This window comes from Medicago truncatula, chromosome 4, assembly GCF_003473485.1.
Source record: "Medicago truncatula cultivar Jemalong A17 chromosome 4, MtrunA17r5.0-ANR, whole genome shotgun sequence".
Lineage (NCBI taxonomy): Eukaryota > Viridiplantae > Streptophyta > Magnoliopsida > Fabales > Fabaceae > Medicago > Medicago truncatula.
The window spans coordinates 35,304,259-35,322,622 of NC_053045.1; the positions used below are offsets into that span (position 1 = coordinate 35,304,259).

An 18,364-nucleotide genomic window follows, 5' to 3' on the forward strand; every position below is an offset into this window, starting at 1 on the left:
TTTTAATGTTCTTCTAAGCCACTTCTACATATATTCACAACTATGCGGGGGAATAAAAACACACAATCGGGTGATTATTATTACTTTTTAAAGAATGGGGTGAGTATTATTGTCTAACTAGTTAATACCTCACAAATTAATTAATTATACATTTAATCCATGAGTTTTTTTTTGTTACATCCATGAGTTATTTGTCAAACCTATGTAATAATCATTATTATTTTTTAAATGGTAAATGTTAGTGTGTTCACTACCAATACTATTCCTTAAAAAAAAAACTGCCAGTACTATTATAGTTTTTTATCTTTGTCACAACTTAAACTCTCAACCTCCAACTCATTAGCCCTTAATTTAAACTAGTTGAGTTATCAAGTTCCTACCTAATAATTATTCATTTATATGAATTGAACTATATTCTACTAATTGTATATGATGGTTGTACTATGTGCTCTCCTGCTTCAGCTTTATGCATTTTGCATTGAGATCATGGGTTCAGTCAGATCCGAGCATCATTTTACAATTGAGATCAAACTCTACTTTATGATTAAACCGTAAGAAAAGCACCACTAGATGAATGGTCCGAATTTATTCGAAATAAAAATGACAACAATTTTAGGTATCCCATCTATGTAACATTTTATAGTCAAACTTCACAAGGTTCATAGTTTTCTCTATAATTAAAACTGTTTTTTTTCATATAAATAAAAAAACGGCAAGAATGAAATTGTTTTTCTCCCTTTGATTTTGTTACGTCGATGTTATGTTCTAGGAATGCTTGCTCGCTAGATTGAGAATAATGATTGATATTAGAAAAACTACTTTCATGCTTGTGTCGTGTGCGGCTTCAGTTCCAGCCACCATAGTGTCGTATTTCAACAAACTAAATAAGTTGAAAGAAATTTTGCCGTTGAAGTACTCTGAATTCTGAAAGATTGAAACAGTATATGCCTTCAGATTTGATACTTAAGTTGAGAATGACATGGATGACAAGAAACCACTGTATTGAAAATGTTGCAAATAAGGTATCAAAAGTTGTTTTTATTGACTCAGTTGCAAAGTTGTTGAAACACCAAAAAAACCACCATATTGGTAGGCATATGATGTGTTTTTACCATATCGTACCAGTTTTTTTATGTGTATAGGACACTAATGAGGGAGATAAGAGGGAGGGATTGTGTTTGAGAATCTATAGACGTTCTCGTTTTTGTTTCTAATAACAAATATGGACCATTCATTAAATCTGAAGGTGTTTTTATACTCCTCCACCGGTGAGCCACATTGCTGCTAATGATAAAGGCAGGCAACTAAAATTTCTCATCTTCCTCCCTCAAACCTTAGCTCTGTCCTATGATAGTTCTTGCCATTCAAAACCTGGTTAACATTATATAGTAGACTTACATAAAAGTTTGCTTGCCAACTTAAATTTCAGTCAGGCTTACTTAAACAATCAAATGGTTCAAAATCACATGAATTTAAAATATGACCACGACACATTTATGTGTTATTCTATTGTGAAAAGGTCGTTGTAATTTTGTACTACTGTCTAAGCCAACATTATAGCTGCATCTAATATGAAAAGATCCACAAATGCATACAATTTATATTCGCAACTAAATCATTACACGCACTAGTTTCAGCAGCAGCAAAAACAAAGTAGGCTCAAATAATATGGCATAATACGTTTCATAAGGAAAAAGGGACGAAGCTTAAAAAGCTTTATTAACCAAAGATAAACTACTTATACAAACACCATCAAATGACAGGTGGAGCTATTACTTTCAAAGTATTTGTTAAAAAATACTGCAACTGGGTCCAAACATCACTATCCGCACAACTAAAATTCACCCCCTCGCCTTCTTAATAAGAAGGTTGGTGGTCAAAGAATATTTTGCAACACAGCTCCTTACTTACTCGGCTCTAGACTGGCCGGCACGTGAAGACAAGATAATACCAACAATGAGACCGTAAAGGGCAAGAGCTTCAGCAAAGATGAGGATAAGGATCATTCCAACGAAAAGTTTTGGCTGCTGTGCATTGGCTCTGCAAAAGAATAATTGTTCAAAGGAAGAAATTTATTAGGAATGGTTATAAACAGTACATATCCCAGTATCCTACCCTATTGATAACAATTGCAGGCTAGTACAAGAAAAATACGTGTTTCATCATAAATCCTACCATACTAGTACTACTATATTTTTGAAAAGGCTAAGGACATGTGGATGTGTACATCCTAAAGGTATTAAATCCTACCATACTAGTACTACTATATTTTTGAAAAGGCTAAGGACATGTGGATGTACACCTCCTAAAGGTATATTTGTATTGGTAGTATAGGTTGGAACGGAATTAAATAGTTCAGTCAAAATTTCATAAGATGGATGTTATCCTATTTCATTTAATTCGACTTCATTCCACCCTATACCGCTGTACCACCAATCCAACCATGGACTTAGAAAATAGTCAATGTAAATAAGAATACAAGTCAGGACCCATATGTCCACTAATAGAATGCAATACAACATCGACAAGGTTTAAAAATTTAAACATCAATCAAAACATACCCTAAGAAAACAGCCAAGCAATTTAAATAAGAACCGAGGACCCACAAGTTACCCGATAAGAATGCATATCTAAGTTTCACACATGATGGGCCTGTTTGAATTGGCTTATTTAAGCTTATCTACTTACATAAGTTTAATGAGATTGTTTGAGAGGATTTATGAAAACAACTTATGACAATTTGCATAACCTTTTTTCAAATTATTTTCAATATAGCTTATAAAATCAACTTAATAACTTAATCTTCTACTATAAAAATAGCTTATGCAAGCTTATACAAGAAGGCTTGTGCTATAAGCTACAAATAAGTTGTTTATCCAAACAGGTCCTAACTGACAATATGAAATTCTAGACTGTAGTATCAAACCAAATCAGACAAAAAACAAATCACCTGAAAACCAGTTTTAAGTTTAATCAGACAAACCAATTACAAAGGGAAAAGAATTATACCTAACACCAGCATCACCAACAATCCCAATAGCCATACCAGCAGAAAGCCCAGCAAGCCCACAAGCAAGACCGGATGAAAGATGTGCATAGCCATCAAAAAGGTAATAAGATTTGGCCTTTGGGTTAATTCCAGTACTGATAATAACAGCAATAATAAGACCATAAATACCCAAAACACCAGCCATAACAACTGGTACAATCGACTTCATCACGAGTTCCGGTCTCATCACACCCATGGAAGCCACACCAACGCCACTCTTCGCTGTTCCGTATGCAGCTCCCATACCTTCCTCCATCAATTCAATTCAAATCAATATAGATCTAATCACTAATCGCTAATCACAAATCTCGAATTAATATATGTAATTAATTATAAAAAAATTTAATAAGATCTTGCAATAATTGAAATTCAAATTATTCAAACGGATCGAAACGCTAGATGATTAACAAAAAATGAATATATTGAAGATTGAAAATTGGAAGAAAAAAGAGAAATTGAAAAAGGATCGGGAAAATAGGAGAGATCTTAGAGAAATTACATGAGAAGACGAGAGCAGCTGCGGCTCCAAGGAAGCCAAAGAAGGGTGCAGTTTCATCGCCGCTGAATGGAGCCATTGATACTGAAACGACGACGTATAGATCTGATCTAAGATTTACGGGATTGTGATTTTTCTCGGAGAGAGAAGTTTCGATCTCTGTTGTGTTGTGGTAGAGGAAGATGATGATGGTTGATGGTTAGTGAACGTGGATGATTGGTTTGCCTTTTATTTATAGTTACTTTATTTATTTAATTATTCGGAGATTTTCGGGTTCCATATGGTTTGGGTTAATGGATACTTTGACCCGCACCCGGATTAACCAGCGGAGCCCAACTTGTCATAAATAATGTCATGTGTTTTGTTAATTGCTCAATCTGTGTTCACCTATTGGGTGGTTGTTTTTGTGAAATTTTATAGTACATCCCTATGATTCTTAAAAGCCCACAAAATATGTTTTTATTTTAATTATATTTTTTTTTTTTGTTAATTTAACTATCTAAATCACACAATCTGGATGAAATTTGTTCTAATTCTACAATTGAGACATCTAAAATCTTATAAAAAAAATAATAATTGAAGTTAACAGTTTCAGTTCTAAGAAAAATGCTAACGAATGTCCATAAATCACTCTTTAAAAAATTAAAATAGCAATTTTTGAAAAAAAAATTGTGTAACCAAGTATTCAAAATCAAAATATTTAACTTTTTTTAAAGAATAATTTCATGAGCACCACTCGTTAACACGGACGCGTATTGAAGAGGGAAAGTAGCTTTGTTGGACTTGGGCTTGGGCTTGGCTAGGGCTATTCCGACATAGTGGCCCAATATTGAAGGCCCGTCCGATATATATATATATAGCATTGTCAGTGACGGAGTTGCAGAGGTGAGAAGGAAAGAAAGAAAAAATGGCAATCACACTGAACAGCGGATTCAAGATGCCAATCATTGGACTTGGAGTTTGGCGCATGGAAGGACAAGCAATCAAAGACTTAATTATCAATTCCATAAAAATCGGTTATCGTCATTTTGATTGTGCTGGTATTTTCTTTTTTTACTCCTTCAAATTTAGATTTCAATCTAGTTTTTTAGCTCGTTGTTTTGAATTTTGATTGTGTTGTAGCTGACTACAAGAACGAAGCAGAAGTTGGAGAAGCACTTAAAGAAGCTTTTGACACTGGACTTGTGAAGAGGGAGGATCTTTTCATTACCACCAAGGTACAATTTGATTAGATACATGTGTGGAATAGGTTTACACCGTCAATGTATAAAAATTAAATCCTAATTCTAATTCTAATTATAAAGAAAGAAAGAAACAGCAACAAGGAAAACAAATATCGACGATAGCTATTTTAGAAAGTTGAGCTCCACGGGTGTTTTAAGCAGTTAAATTCATCCATAATTGATTTTATCCGAAAAAGATTAGCAATTTCTGCTTAGTTATTAAGAGTTAATGGTATTTGGTATTTGAATCTGATTTCAGCTTTGGAATTCTGATCATGGACATGTTGTTGAGGCTTGCAAAGATAGTCTTAAGAAGCTTCAGTTAGATTATCTGGATTTATATCTTGTTCACTTTCCTGTAGCCACTAGGCACACTGGTATGGTTGGTTTCTTATGCTTCCCTTGACTTTTTAGTTTTGATGATATGTAGAAACTATTTCTAAATGTATTGATCTATTAACTTGGACTCATATATATAGTTAAAATATATCTACTTTTAGCCAAATCTGCTCTATGCTTTTTAATAAAATATTTCTATACTTGGTGAAACTACGACTATCAAAATTTTGGTTTGGGATATTTCAAGGTTTAACCATAGCTATCAATAGGCATGAAGAGGCAGCCAAAAAAAAAAATATTATAATTGGGTAGGGGAGAGTAGGATGACATGACATGACATGCCGTCTTTTAAATATATATATATATATATATATATATATATATATATGTGCTATTGGAAAATTATTCATCATTCATGAACTATTGATATCTAATAATAAAATGGCATGGCTCTTAAGCAAACCATAGAAGTAGTTAACAACAAAACTCAAGGAAACAAAAGAAGTTTAAGTCTAAAATTCCCGAAGCACCCGCATCTAAAACATCTCTTTTCAAAGGTGTTTTTATGGTCCCTCCCCCGGCGTGGCCGGTAGCACTGCTATTATTTGCACCTTAAATCATCAACACTTATATATTTGTTGAATTTTGCACTTTAGATCATCAACTCCTCCCAGCGATGGCCCGGCCCCCATATGAACATCTCTTTCTACAGCTAGAGAATAGTGACAGTCACTATTATTGGCCTCTATAGATAGCTATGAATTTAACAAGTGATCTAAATCACTCTTATATGTGTTCTATAATATAATTTTGCCACATTCCTCACACATGCAGGGGTTGGTACTACTGATAGTGCTTTGGGTGAAGATGGGGTGCTGGACATAGATACAACCATATCCCTGGAAACTACCTGGCATGCGATGGAAGGCCTTGTTTCATCGGGCTTGGTTCGCAGCATAGGAATCAGGTCTAATTTTGTGCTGCAAGCAATCTTCACTATGACTTCTAGAAGTTGCTCTGGAAATCCTTTTTACGACTCTAGTTTATGTGATGAATTTTACCTAATACTAAGGAAATAGTCAAATGAACAAAGATGAAAACAACTAATGACCAAACTTGATAGGTTCATGAGGACTGAAATTATTTCTCTAGTAATTATTCAGAGGCGCCTTAAATTGTGCCCTACAATTCCTGCATGCACATTTATGTTATTTTGGGATGATTACTTGCAACATATATTAAAAAACTTAACCAAGTATTTTGCAATATTCATCATGATATTACTAACGATCTTTCTCAGTAATTAAGAAGTGAATTGTATTGACATTTACAGATATATTCAAGACATTTTGTGTGCTGGATCCTTGTCACATGTTTCATATTACATTTAGCTATTGCCAGTTTACCGCCTACCCTAATGGAATAATAATGCTTAGTTGCTATTGATGGGCTGTTAGTGTAATCTATTGAAAAGGGGAATGTGTTGGATAACCTGTCTAAGTATAATTTGTGTGGTCTAATATTCATGTTATTGACTTCAGAAATCTTTGATTCTAATTAATGAAATTACAATCTGACAAAAAACTATTTGCAGCAACTATGACATCTTTCTGACTAGAGATTGCTTAGCATATTCCAAGATAAAGCCTGCTGTAAATCAGATTGAAACTCATCCATACTTCCAGCGTGAGTCTCTAGTCAAATTTTGTCAGAAGCATGGAATTTGTGTAACAGCCCACACTCCACTTGGAGGTGCTGCAGCAAACAAAGAATGGTTTGGTACAGAGTCATGTTTGGATGAGCAAATTCTCAAAGTGAGTGGTCATTATTAAGTTCCAACACATATTAGTAGCCTATTATCTTATCTTCCGACCATTATCTATCCAAAATCAGTAAATGTGACTAGTGTTGTGACTTTGATTTCAGGGTCTAGCTGAAAAATACAAAAAGACTGCTGCCCAGATTTCTCTTCGCTGGGGGATTCAAAGGAACACTGTTGTCATTCCTAAAACATCAAAACTGGAGAGATTGAAAGAGAACTTCCAGGTATTTGATTTTGAGTTGTCTAAAGAGGACATGGAGCTCATCAGCAGTATGGACAGGGAATATAGAACTAATCAACCGGCCAAGTTTTGGGGCATAGATCTTTATGCATGAGAATGCCCTTCCTTTCTAAACATGTATCATGGTCATCCAAATATGCTAGAAAACATCATGACCTTTCAACTTTGAGACTTGTATTGACATTTTGATTTGGCATATGCTAAACTTTTGGGCCATCCATTGTAGCTCATTTGAGTAGATATTATGAACTATGCTGGTAACGATAGTAAAATTATCTACCCGCTGTTATCAAATCTTGTGGACCAAATGAGGGAGAATCCAGAATATTTTGTTGCTTAATTTGCTTATCCATTTATTTACTCCCATCCTCGTCCATTTGGTCATTCATGTGAGCTTTTGGTTGATAAGTTTTCGAAATATTGAAAAGGAAAGTATAAGCTTTTGTAGATTTTCTTCATTAAAACTTAATTTTCAATCTAGATTAGAATAGAAACTGTGAAGCTTCAGGTCCTGCCTTGGTGAAAAATACAATAAATTTTGCTAACCTTTTCTAGTTCATCTCTTGCCGTAAAAAGATTAATAAAACAATGGAAGATCAACTGAATGGGTAGTACTAATGGTTTGGTACAGAGTCATCTTCACGTGCCTTGATATGCAAAATGAAGTTGATATCTGCAACACTTCGTAATAACTAATTTCAGTGAAAAAGGTATTGAATGGCATGCTTAACACTTGAACTCTTTTTATTTAAAAAGGTGTTACAAGAGTTGCAGATTTCGACTAAAAGGTAAAAGGAAAACATATGCCAAATCAAAACCCACACTTAACAGTTTATCCAAACCCACACTTAAACTGTTTTCACTGAAATAATTTAACTTAGCTTCTATGTATAAATAAACTGTTTTTATAATCAATGATGATTTAAGGCCAAGTTAATTTCATGCAACTTGTTAGCTATTTTTTTATAAACAATCTTGAAGATCTTATTGAAATAAGTTGATAGTAACTTGTGGGAGGAACATGCCATAAACTAATTTAATTTATCTTATAAATCGCACGACAATAGTGGTGTTATGATTACTCCTTTCGACATGCCATAAACTAATTTTTTTCCTTATACAGAAACAATCTCAGTATCACTTGCGATACCGAGATATTTCAAAATCTATGTCATGCCATAAAATTTTGTGGAATTTACAGTATATCCATAGCCATTTATTACTATGTCATGCTGTCATGTTAAGACTAATTTTAAGACTCCATAGTCTGAGTGTTAGGTGTTTTGCACCAAAAAGTGTTCAAGCAATTTTTTTGATGGAGCATGAGTGAGTGTCTTATAGGTATAACCATTCAAAAACTCAAATTAACATTGAAACAAATTGAATGTAACTAATGGACTCGTGCTCATATTTTTTTCTGGTGAAAAAAAAAACAATGTACATCTTGATTCTTGAGAAGTGATAAAGTTTTCTTTACATCAATATTTTGAGTTAATTACACTTTGCCTCACAATCTCAGAGAATAAATGGAATAATAGCAAAACGACTGCTCGGATAATCTTCAAATTTACGACGATACCAGCTATGTGTTTCCACGGCTGCAAATGCCAGATTGGCCACCTGTTCCGAACAAAAAGAAATGTGTGAAAAGCTAGTCGAAGTCAAATAGTAATAATTAGTTCAAAACATGAAAACGATGCTAAACCTGGTGAAGAAATATTACCACAAAAGCAAAAAGTAGCCATATTGTCAGATTTGATCCACCAGTAGCAACCACAAAACTGGCGTAGATAACCTTCAATAGCATCAAATACAGGCTTAGCTAGATGAATCGTTGCAGTATAAGCAGTATAAAAGTCAAAACATTTCAGAGAGAAGAGGGTTACAATTTCAGAGAGATAGTGTGGAGAGGAAACGATTTCAAACCAATCACCGCGAGGAATTACATATTCATCTGCTTGTCTTGACTCGCGCAGAGAACCCTGGCAAAAGTTATCCAATTCAGACAGCATCATTACAATACATTTCACGAATGTTAGGGTAACATAATCCTACTCGCTACTGTGATATATTTCCTTTAAAATTCAATACTTTAATTTGAAGGATTACAATACTTTAATTTTATCAAGTCCAGAATAAAGTTCTCAAGTAAAGTAAGTAAAAATCACCAAAGTATATTTTATTTTCTGAGATCAAAATAACTCTATTGTGACTTGTTACCATTAGCAAGTACTATAATCTCATTTAAATGAAAATAGATAGCAAGTAGAAACCATGATGGTGAAAAGAGCTAGCGGCTAGAAGTAATGAGGACATGATCAAAGTATTTGGTATTCACGTTTTGCAAAACAAAGATTTATATCTCAATTAAGCAGATGATTCATACAAGAATCTTATGGCACCGATATTGATGAATCCATCCCCAAGAGAAAATAGCCGCACCAATCCAATGTTTCCACCCGAGCCTGGTGAGGGGATTTAAAAGTAGCGAGAATTCTATCTCCGGTACTGGCATCTGATTCTTGCCTTTGACAATGAACTCAGTCACTAGATTTAATAAGAAGTCAAAAACCTCCAATGCACAATCACCACACAGTGATAATGGTGCTCCTATGTAGTAACTAGCTTCAAAAAAGAAACAAAATCAATCATCTCCATTTTAGTATTTGATAGAGGAAACAGTGATAACTAAGAAGTGCAAGTGGAGGAAATGTTGCGGTCAGTATTTGAAGTAAAATCTTCATCTAAGAACATTTTCAGATTTCACATTAAAGTAGTACTTCAAATCCAATCTATGTTGAACTACTAACATGCATATGACATTCGGTTCACAACTGAGAAATATCTTTTCAGGAAATTGGACATAATAAATTCAGGAAAGTTACTGATTGTATTGAACAAAGTCTATTACAGAACAAGTATCATCAGATATGCATGTACTTTCTTCCGCCAAAAAACGCAGAGTTCTCCGGCATTTAAAACATGGTTGTTTCAAGCACCTCAGTGTGCTTATCCTTATAGAAATTGAGACCAGGAATGCACTATGCTGAGGCCAAACTCATAAATAGAGAAGCAACATTAAGTTTTAATCAATGCCACAAGTTACGCAGACATATACTAAATAGGATAGACATTTAATCGTAGCAACTCACTCATCTAAGAAACTATATAAACAAAATTTACAGACTAGAAACTTGATATAATTTCAAACTAATGAACCCGGAAACTCACAACAAAGAAGTCATCCGAAGGGATTAATAGAAAGTGAGCCAGAAATCTCACTGCAAAATTGCATTGTTGGCAGAAAATAGGCATCTTAGTTACACATATCTAAAAATTCATCGCAGTAAAAACAATTTCCAACATTAAAAACTAATTGCAAACCAAGTAGATTAAGAATGGATTACGAAAAAAAACTCACAACAATCCAGTGAGATAACCAATGATATGCATGCGAGCAGACGGGCTGTAATTAAACACATGTATAGTTTCAAAAAGCCGTCTTAGAACTTGAGCTTCCATAAGCAAAAGCAGAAAAACAGCTTGCCAAGCAACATATCCCTCCCGGAGTTTATCAGAGCCATGTCTAATAGTTAAACCTCCAGTCAAAAAACCAGTTAAAGTAGAATAAGATAATGGGTCTGCAACTAGTGGCGCCATTCTATAAGCATATATCCAAGTTGCAACAAGCAGAAACGTTGTCCATATTGAAGACACAACATAGAAATGCAGGAAGAATCTCTGAGGAACAGTAAATTTCTGCAAAAACAATATGGTAAATGTTTAAACTTTCATTCAACCCATCAAAAAAAATTAGTAAAACTATAGACCCATTAGTAAAAAGATGAAAAATTTATACATTGGTAAAATGACACAACAACAACAAAGTCTCATCCCACTAAGGAGGGTCGGCTACATGGATCCAACTACGTCATAATGTTCTATCATATATATTACTCTCCAACTAATTAATGTCTAAATTTTTCTTAATAATTTCTCTTAATAGTTTTTCTAGATCCTCCTCCGTCTCTAGTGATTTTATCATCCTCTATCTGATCTACTATCTTACCACAGATTCTACAAGTCTTCTCTCTATGACTCAAATCACCTAAGTCTAGTTTCCACCATCATTTCTACTATTTTCTACTAAAGGTACTACTGCATTAACTCTCTCTAATGTTGTCATTTATAATCATATTTTGTTTAGTCTTATCACACAATTCAACACAACGTCCTCGTCTCTGCTACACTGTGTCTCCTACAATATCGCTGATAAGGGTGGCGCAACTTTTACTCGACCCATCAAATTTTTTTAGTACAACTACATACACATTTTTTTTTGAAGAAAGTACAACTACAAACACATTAATAAAAAGATGATAAATTTGTACATTTTCGAAATGGAAATGAATAAAAATGAAAAGGGTAGATAAATAAGCAATGAATGAATGAGAAAGTGGTGTTACTTGAGAAGAAGATGAAGTTTTTCCTCTCTTTGCAAACCCCAACAAGATTTGGCGAAGAAAGTTGAGGTTGGGAATGGGAATGGAAACGATGATAATAGGCAATGTAGCAGCGATCCAAGACAACCTCAGCAATGAAACAAGAAGTGTCTTCATTATTTGATGTTGATCATTCGACAAAAAAGACAAGTTCATAGTAATATGTGAGGATATGATACGAGGAGTGGTACTTGGGAGAGTGAATGAAGAGGTTAAGAATCTGATTTCATTCTCATCAGAAAGAGACGTGTGGTGTGATGGATGTGGATCCTCTCTGATTATTCTACCTCTTGTTCACTCTATAGCATTGAATATGTACCATTTGATTAATCTTATGATTGGGAGACTGCGAAAAGTAAGGACGTGTATTTGGGGATAAAGCGGTGGAGGTGGAGAAACTCCAGGGACGACGTCAGTGCATATCTTGACGGCGGCACTCGGAACTCCGGCAACGTCAAGCAAGGCAGTGACTTGCAGGACTGCGATGGTGGGTGGAAGCAGAACGACGGCGAGTGCTGATTTGGGACTCGTTGTGATTTATTCTCCAAAGAAATTAATAAGGAACCAGTGGACACGTGGCACTATATGGAGCGTGCGATTGATCTGACGGATGAGTTTAAGCCAAAGTTATGTGTCTTCCATAAAAATTCCATCACCACCACATTGGGTTTTCTATTTTTAAATCAACTCTTGTTTAACCGAGTTCATCTTTGCTCCATTTAGTATTCTTCCATTTACTCATTTCCAATGCATAGATAGATGATATGTGGTAAAAATAAATCAAAGGGTTAAGTTTAAAATATAGGCCATTTTATCTAATTCCTCTCATCATCTTCTTTGTTGATACAACAATAAACTCATCTGGGTTTTTTTTTTTAATAATTTGCAAGCAAATTGAACTAGATAAATCCCATAACAACAAGTTTCAAAATCCAAAACTCCTCAAAAACATAAACAAAATTCAAAGTACTCTAAACCATTTCACCATCAAATCTCAAAACCTTCTTCCGACACCAAAAGCAACAACACCAGCACCTCTTCCAGGTTGAACAGGAACAGAATCAACCTGAACAACCCCGGGAATCTCGGACATACCAAGAACAGCAAGCATATCAAGAGTAGTAACGTTCGATTACTTGCGCAAGGATTTTTTTTCACGGTTTTGGTTATGACACGACCCATTTTGGTGAATGTGTGTGAGTGGAGGAAGATGAAGACGCAGAGGTTTCTTCCTCTCCCTTTTGCCCCTTTCTATTCGTCCCAACGGCAGGGCTCTTCCTCCCTTCTAGTATACACACCACCGCGCACTACCCCATTTTGCCGTCGTCATCGTCCTCCCGATGGCGGGACAGTGACCATTCTATCGTCTTCCTCTCGTCGTTTCCATGGCTATGTTTATTTCAAATCTGGAAAAAATCAAAAATAGTCTGTGTTATCTTGCTGATTTTGAAATCATTTTTTGTTTTTGTTTTATAAAATCATGTGGGCTACATATGTGTTTGTGGGAGAATTGAGTTGTGAATTTTTAATTTGTAAATCGTGATTTGGAGTATGATAACGAAGCGGCGGCACCGGAAAGAGGAAGCGGTGCCACCGGAAAGAGGAAGCGGTGTCAGTGGGATGATTAGAGGAAGAAGAACCTTTTGCAAGAGAAGAGAAGACGTACAGTTTTCTTTTTTAATTTTGTTAAACAAAACTTCTTTTTCACCTTTTAATATCAACCTTTAGATTTATCTTTGCCACATGTCATTTATCCATGCATTGGAAAGGAGTAAATGGAGGAATACTAAATGGAGCAAAGATGAACTCGAAACACCCTGTTTAACCTTCATATTTTTTTAGAAATGACCTTCATATTTTTTAGTGGAATTTTTTAGCAATGTTTAGAGTATTATAATAATTTCTTTAATAATTCATTCACACTCTGTCACCGGCCACCACCTCCGGCAACACTCCGTCAGCGACCACTACCTTCAGCCACACTCACCCGCCACTGCCATCTATTTCAACTCCTTCATCTTTTTCTCCTCCCCGTCGCTGTTCGCAACACACCACCAGTAACGCCGTCGTCGTCTTTACCCTCGGATCCCACCCCACACCGCTGTTCTTACCTTCAGACCTCACCACCTCCATCGGCCCCGTCGTCGATCTAACCACATTCGCCGTCATCAAAACTCATTGAGAGAAGACGAAGGAGAGAGAGTTGGAGATGAACAGTGACCAGAGATGGCTTTTTGTCTGAGTTTCTTTCTCCTGTGAGATCTAAGAGTGTGTTGGTCTTTTCATTCTTTTTAGATTAGTAAATAAAAAAATCAGAAGAAATGTCACCTAAACGTGTGTATGGGGTGGTATAGTTGAAATGGGTGCCTATGTAACTTTAGCCATATAAGATAGATGATAATTACAACATGCAAGTTGTAATATTTCGTGAAAGAGTGATTAAGACAAAAGAGTTAAACTATAATACAATAAATTGCGAAAACATAGTAACATATCTGTGCTCGTGATTTTTGGATATCAAACCATTAATTGATTTGAATCGTCCATCTTTGAACTCTCGATTTTTATTCGTGGGAAGGGAAAAAATGAGTAAAAACCCTTATCGAGACTTTGGATTCGGGGGTTGGTTACGCGAAGGGAAGGTGCTAGCACCCTAAGCGTCTATGGTATTCCATAGGAACCTCTTACCTAGATTATCTTGTGCTAAATTCATTTGCTTACTGAAAATTATTACCTAAAAGTCTAAGTGAAAGAATGGAGGGAGAAGAAGTATGTTTTTGGTTATTTTTATTTGATTTGGAAGGATAAAAATCCTATGCCTACATACCCTTTAAGAAAAGGGATCAAAACCAATGTAGTTCACCTAAAAAATTTCTTTTTGGTGGGTTGGTTGCTTTTAAATTTTAGAAAATGGTTTTTAAGAAGGGAAAGAGGCCTCAAGGCATGAGATAAAATAAGGTGAGGTTGGTCAAATTTTAATTACAAAGAAATCAAGTCTATTATGAATATTAATTCAATTAAGCATTTGATTAAGAAAATAAAAAGGAAAACACTTGGGTTACAAACCAAGGTTTATTAAGAAAATATTTTTGAAGTTTTGCATATTTTTTGTGGTTTTTGAATATTGGACTAAAATTAAACTAACGGAGCATAAAAATAAAAACGTAGGTACTTCATGGTGACGTTGGATCACCACAAAGACCTTTAACCTAAATTATAAAGCATAAAAAGAGGCATACACACACGCACGCACACATGCACCTACGACTATTACATAAAAAACTACGATACATTCTAAAGTCTGCGGAAAATAAATGACAAGAAAAATAAATTATTTACATTAAGCCTAGTTTACATTCTAACATAAATGACATAAATAAATAAATAAAACATGCATGAGAGAGTATAAAATGATGATTACGATGCTAAAAAGATAAAAATAAAAATGCATCAAAGAAATAAGAAAAATGAGGTTCAATCACAAGGTGGGGGTGCAGCAGCATTCTGGAGGTGCAGAAATTAAAAACGGGAATTGGGCCTTTACAGAGTGTAAGGCGTGTACTGGGCTGAAGGGGGCTCAAACCGGTTCGGTTCAAGCCTGGACCAGTTCTAGGAGAACTGAACCGGTTCAGAGTAGTATATATATGTGGTGTGCTTGGTTTTTTCTCAATTTTCTCAAATCAATTCTCTCTCATCTCATTACAAATCAAATAAACTCTCTCTTCTCTCTCCTGTGTTCAAGAACACGATGGTGTTCTTTCTTTTGCAGATTCCGGCGAGAGGTAAGTGGGTTCCGACGGCGGTTGGTCGGCCGGTACGGCGGCACCTTCGCGCCGGAACCCTAGAATCAATTTTTTTAGTTTTTTTTGTTCTCTTGTTTCGATCTATTCTCTACTCCTACTCTTCTTCTACTTCTTTTTTCGATTTTTTCTTCTTTAAGATGAAAGAGGTTCAAACTTTACCCTATGTCTAATGAAAAAGAGAAAAAGTACTACCTTTTTGAAAGGGATTGAATCTGGTTGCTTGCTGTTGTTTGTGACGGCGACGGATTTGTTGTTGTAGTCGACCTGTGGCTTGAGTGCGATTCTGGCCTTTTGTGCGATCTGCTTCTGTTCTCCTTGCAGGTTCTGCTTGTATGTTGATCTGGATCGGAACGTTCGTGACTGGTTCACGTACTTGTGATTGGGTTTGGTTGGATTCGCGATTATGTACGGTAGTGACGGTTTGGGTCCTGATCGGTTGTGAGAAGTTTGTGTTTGAGGGTTGTTGTATGTAGGTTTGCGGCTAGGGTTTTACGATGCTTCCTCCTTTTCTTTTTTTGACAGATTTGATTTTATAGCATTAGGGTTGAAGGGAAAAAGGAAACAACATCCTGGATTTGGAAACAAAAGTTTGACAATCTGAGGCGTGTGAAAAAAAATATTTTTTTGGACCCTTGCTGGGATTTTTCGGACTCATTGACATTATAGCACAAAAACAGAAAATAAACTATTAAATATATAAAAAGAGTAACTAATTTTAAAATCAAAACTAAAATTAAAACTAATAAAAGATGGAAATTAAATACTGAAATAAAAAGAAAATAAAGAGAGAAGAGGGTCCGACTCGGAATAAAAAATGAGGTACTTCAAAGTAACCTCTCTGTTGAAATTTCGTCTGAAACGACGAAAATTCCCGACTTTAAAAATACGAATAAAATGGGTAAAAATAGAGAAAAGTGGTCAAAATTTGGGGTATGACAATATCATTGGGACTGCAAATCACCACCCTTTATTATGCCACGAGTTATCCATTGCCCCAACTCAATAAAACATGCAATTCTATTCGATTGATCCAATCTAATTTGGTGTATGTTTAGTTCCATTGTTTAGAGAGACCAAAATGATGATACTTCATTTTTATATCTTGGAGTAGTATAGTTTATTTTATCTTTATACTTATAAATTTTTAAATATATGTTGCAGTCAATTACTTTATATGTATCAAGATATAATTTTGACAATTTAATATCTTTAATTTACTATAATAAAAAGTATAAAAATTGATATTTTAAAAATATCTACTCTAACAAATCAAACAACATCTTATATGTTAATATTTTTATTTATATATTAGTTAAAAAAATATGGTCAAGGAAATTCTACATTGGTTTCTATTAAGCAAGGAAATTCCCTTGAGAGATTTCTACATTGGTTTCTATTAAGCAAGGAAATTCTACCGTCCATCAAGTGTAATATGTTCCTAAGTCACTTCCTTAAAATGATTCCTAAAGTAGTTCACCTTCTCCTCTTGGACATCACTCATACTTTTACCCACCCCTGTCCACTTTTGAGAGCCACCACCACATTTGATGATATTTTCCTACTATTTACGCAAGCATGGAAGTAACTTGTGTTGACATCACCCTCTTATAACCATCTTAATGTTGCTCTTTGAAACAACATACTTTTTTTACAATAAACCAAACACAAGGCTAAAATTAACCCTAGAAAAGAAATTTTCCCACCAATACTAACATCACAACCCTAAAAGTGTTACAGTACAATATGAAAACAGCATATCTCTGGACAACAAACCCCGATGTTGGTAGACCAGAGCTACTTCGACGGTACAAGAGAGATCATGTTAACAACAACGAATCCTTTGTTGGGTGTGTCCAAGGAGAGAAAAAAGTCATGTATCGATAGAGCCTTTTCACCTGCTAAAATAACAAACTCAAAGCAATAACCCATAAAACAATGAAAAGTTAAAAACAGGAGGTTATTACCACTTTTTGATTGATAGCTTGAAAACACCAAGCTTATGATTTCATAAGAGGTTAAAGGTTAAACTTTTAGATTTAGATATGGAATTGGAATGGGTTTCAAAAACAAAAAAGATTAGAGAAATAGAAAAACAGACAATCTAGAGAAAAGGAAAAACAGACAAGTACAAGCAAGTCTCACAAGACACTGAATAAACAGAAGAAAAAAAAAAACCAAAGGATTGGAGATAGATAGATAAAGTTAACAAAGGTTAAAAACAAGCAGGGAAGTGTTGAGATTCGATCTACACGGTGGGGGCTCCGGAGGAGGCCGGATCGGCGCCGGAGATGGGGTGGGTAGCGGCCCACAACCACCGTGGTCGGAGATCTGGTGTGGAGAGGAGAGGTGGAGGTCGGGATACAGCAGTGACAGACCCATGAAAATTGAAGAGAGGATGGATGAACAGGGAAAACACTATCCTCTCAAAGGAGAACAAACATCCTAGCCGGAGGGTTGAGCGGCGCTAGGGATCTGTTAACCCTAGCAAAGCTAAGTTAGGAAAAAGGTGAAAGTTCTAGAGAGAAGGTAGAGAACCTCTCTCTAGGAAAAGGGTGAAATGTTGCCCCGTCCAACGTTGAGTATCAAAACTCTCCCAAGACCCATAGAAATAAGACAAGAAAGCTCATATAACATGTCCATTCAAGGCCCATTAAGGTAACCATCTCGATAAAATATGTGAATCTGTAAATGAACCAACCTTCTAAATCACCTCGTTTTCTTGGAAAATCAACAAAGAGCCCATATTGCGACACTTCCCCCACCCACCATGTAAGAATATGATGGCAACACTAATCCACATGACACCTGACCTCCTTTAATGCTAGGATGAAGATTGAACAAGCTTCAAACGCCCTCAAGTTCATAACCTTTTCCGTTCACTTTGAAGCG

At 35.3% G+C, this 18,364-nt stretch overlaps 3 protein-coding genes across 3 annotated transcripts; 1 reads left to right on the top strand and 2 right to left on the bottom strand.

The window, feature by feature from the left end:
• Positions 1 to 1,567: 1,567 nt before the first annotated feature.
• Positions 1,568 to 3,763, bottom strand: LOC11442794 (V-type proton ATPase 16 kDa proteolipid subunit). The gene is made up of 3 exons (XM_003607031.4): positions 3,549 to 3,763; positions 3,010 to 3,295; positions 1,568 to 2,040 (listed from the first exon to the last, which is right to left on the bottom strand). Exons 1-3 carry the CDS (start codon positions 3,622 to 3,624, stop codon positions 1,908 to 1,910), a joined length of 495 nt encoding a protein of 164 aa, XP_003607079.1. The 5' UTR covers positions 3,625 to 3,763; the 3' UTR covers positions 1,568 to 1,907.
• Positions 3,764 to 4,403: 640 nt separating this feature from the next.
• Positions 4,404 to 7,510, top strand: LOC11446570 (NADP-dependent D-sorbitol-6-phosphate dehydrogenase). Its single transcript, XM_003607032.4, has 6 exons — positions 4,404 to 4,585; positions 4,668 to 4,762; positions 5,028 to 5,145; positions 5,942 to 6,074; positions 6,702 to 6,921; positions 7,034 to 7,510. Exons 1-6 carry the CDS (start codon positions 4,453 to 4,455, stop codon positions 7,262 to 7,264), a joined length of 930 nt encoding a protein of 309 aa, XP_003607080.1. The 5' UTR covers positions 4,404 to 4,452; the 3' UTR covers positions 7,265 to 7,510.
• Positions 7,511 to 8,550: 1,040 nt separating this feature from the next.
• On the bottom strand, positions 8,551 to 12,380 carry LOC11446571 (polyprenol reductase 1). The gene is made up of 6 exons (XM_024780968.2): positions 11,637 to 12,380; positions 10,592 to 10,929; positions 9,557 to 9,791; positions 9,057 to 9,152; positions 8,894 to 8,965; positions 8,551 to 8,790 (listed from the first exon to the last, which is right to left on the bottom strand). Exons 1-6 carry the CDS (start codon positions 11,826 to 11,828, stop codon positions 8,686 to 8,688), a joined length of 1,038 nt encoding a protein of 345 aa, XP_024636736.1. The 5' UTR covers positions 11,829 to 12,380; the 3' UTR covers positions 8,551 to 8,685.
• Between the last annotated feature and the right edge of the window lie 5,984 nt (positions 12,381 to 18,364).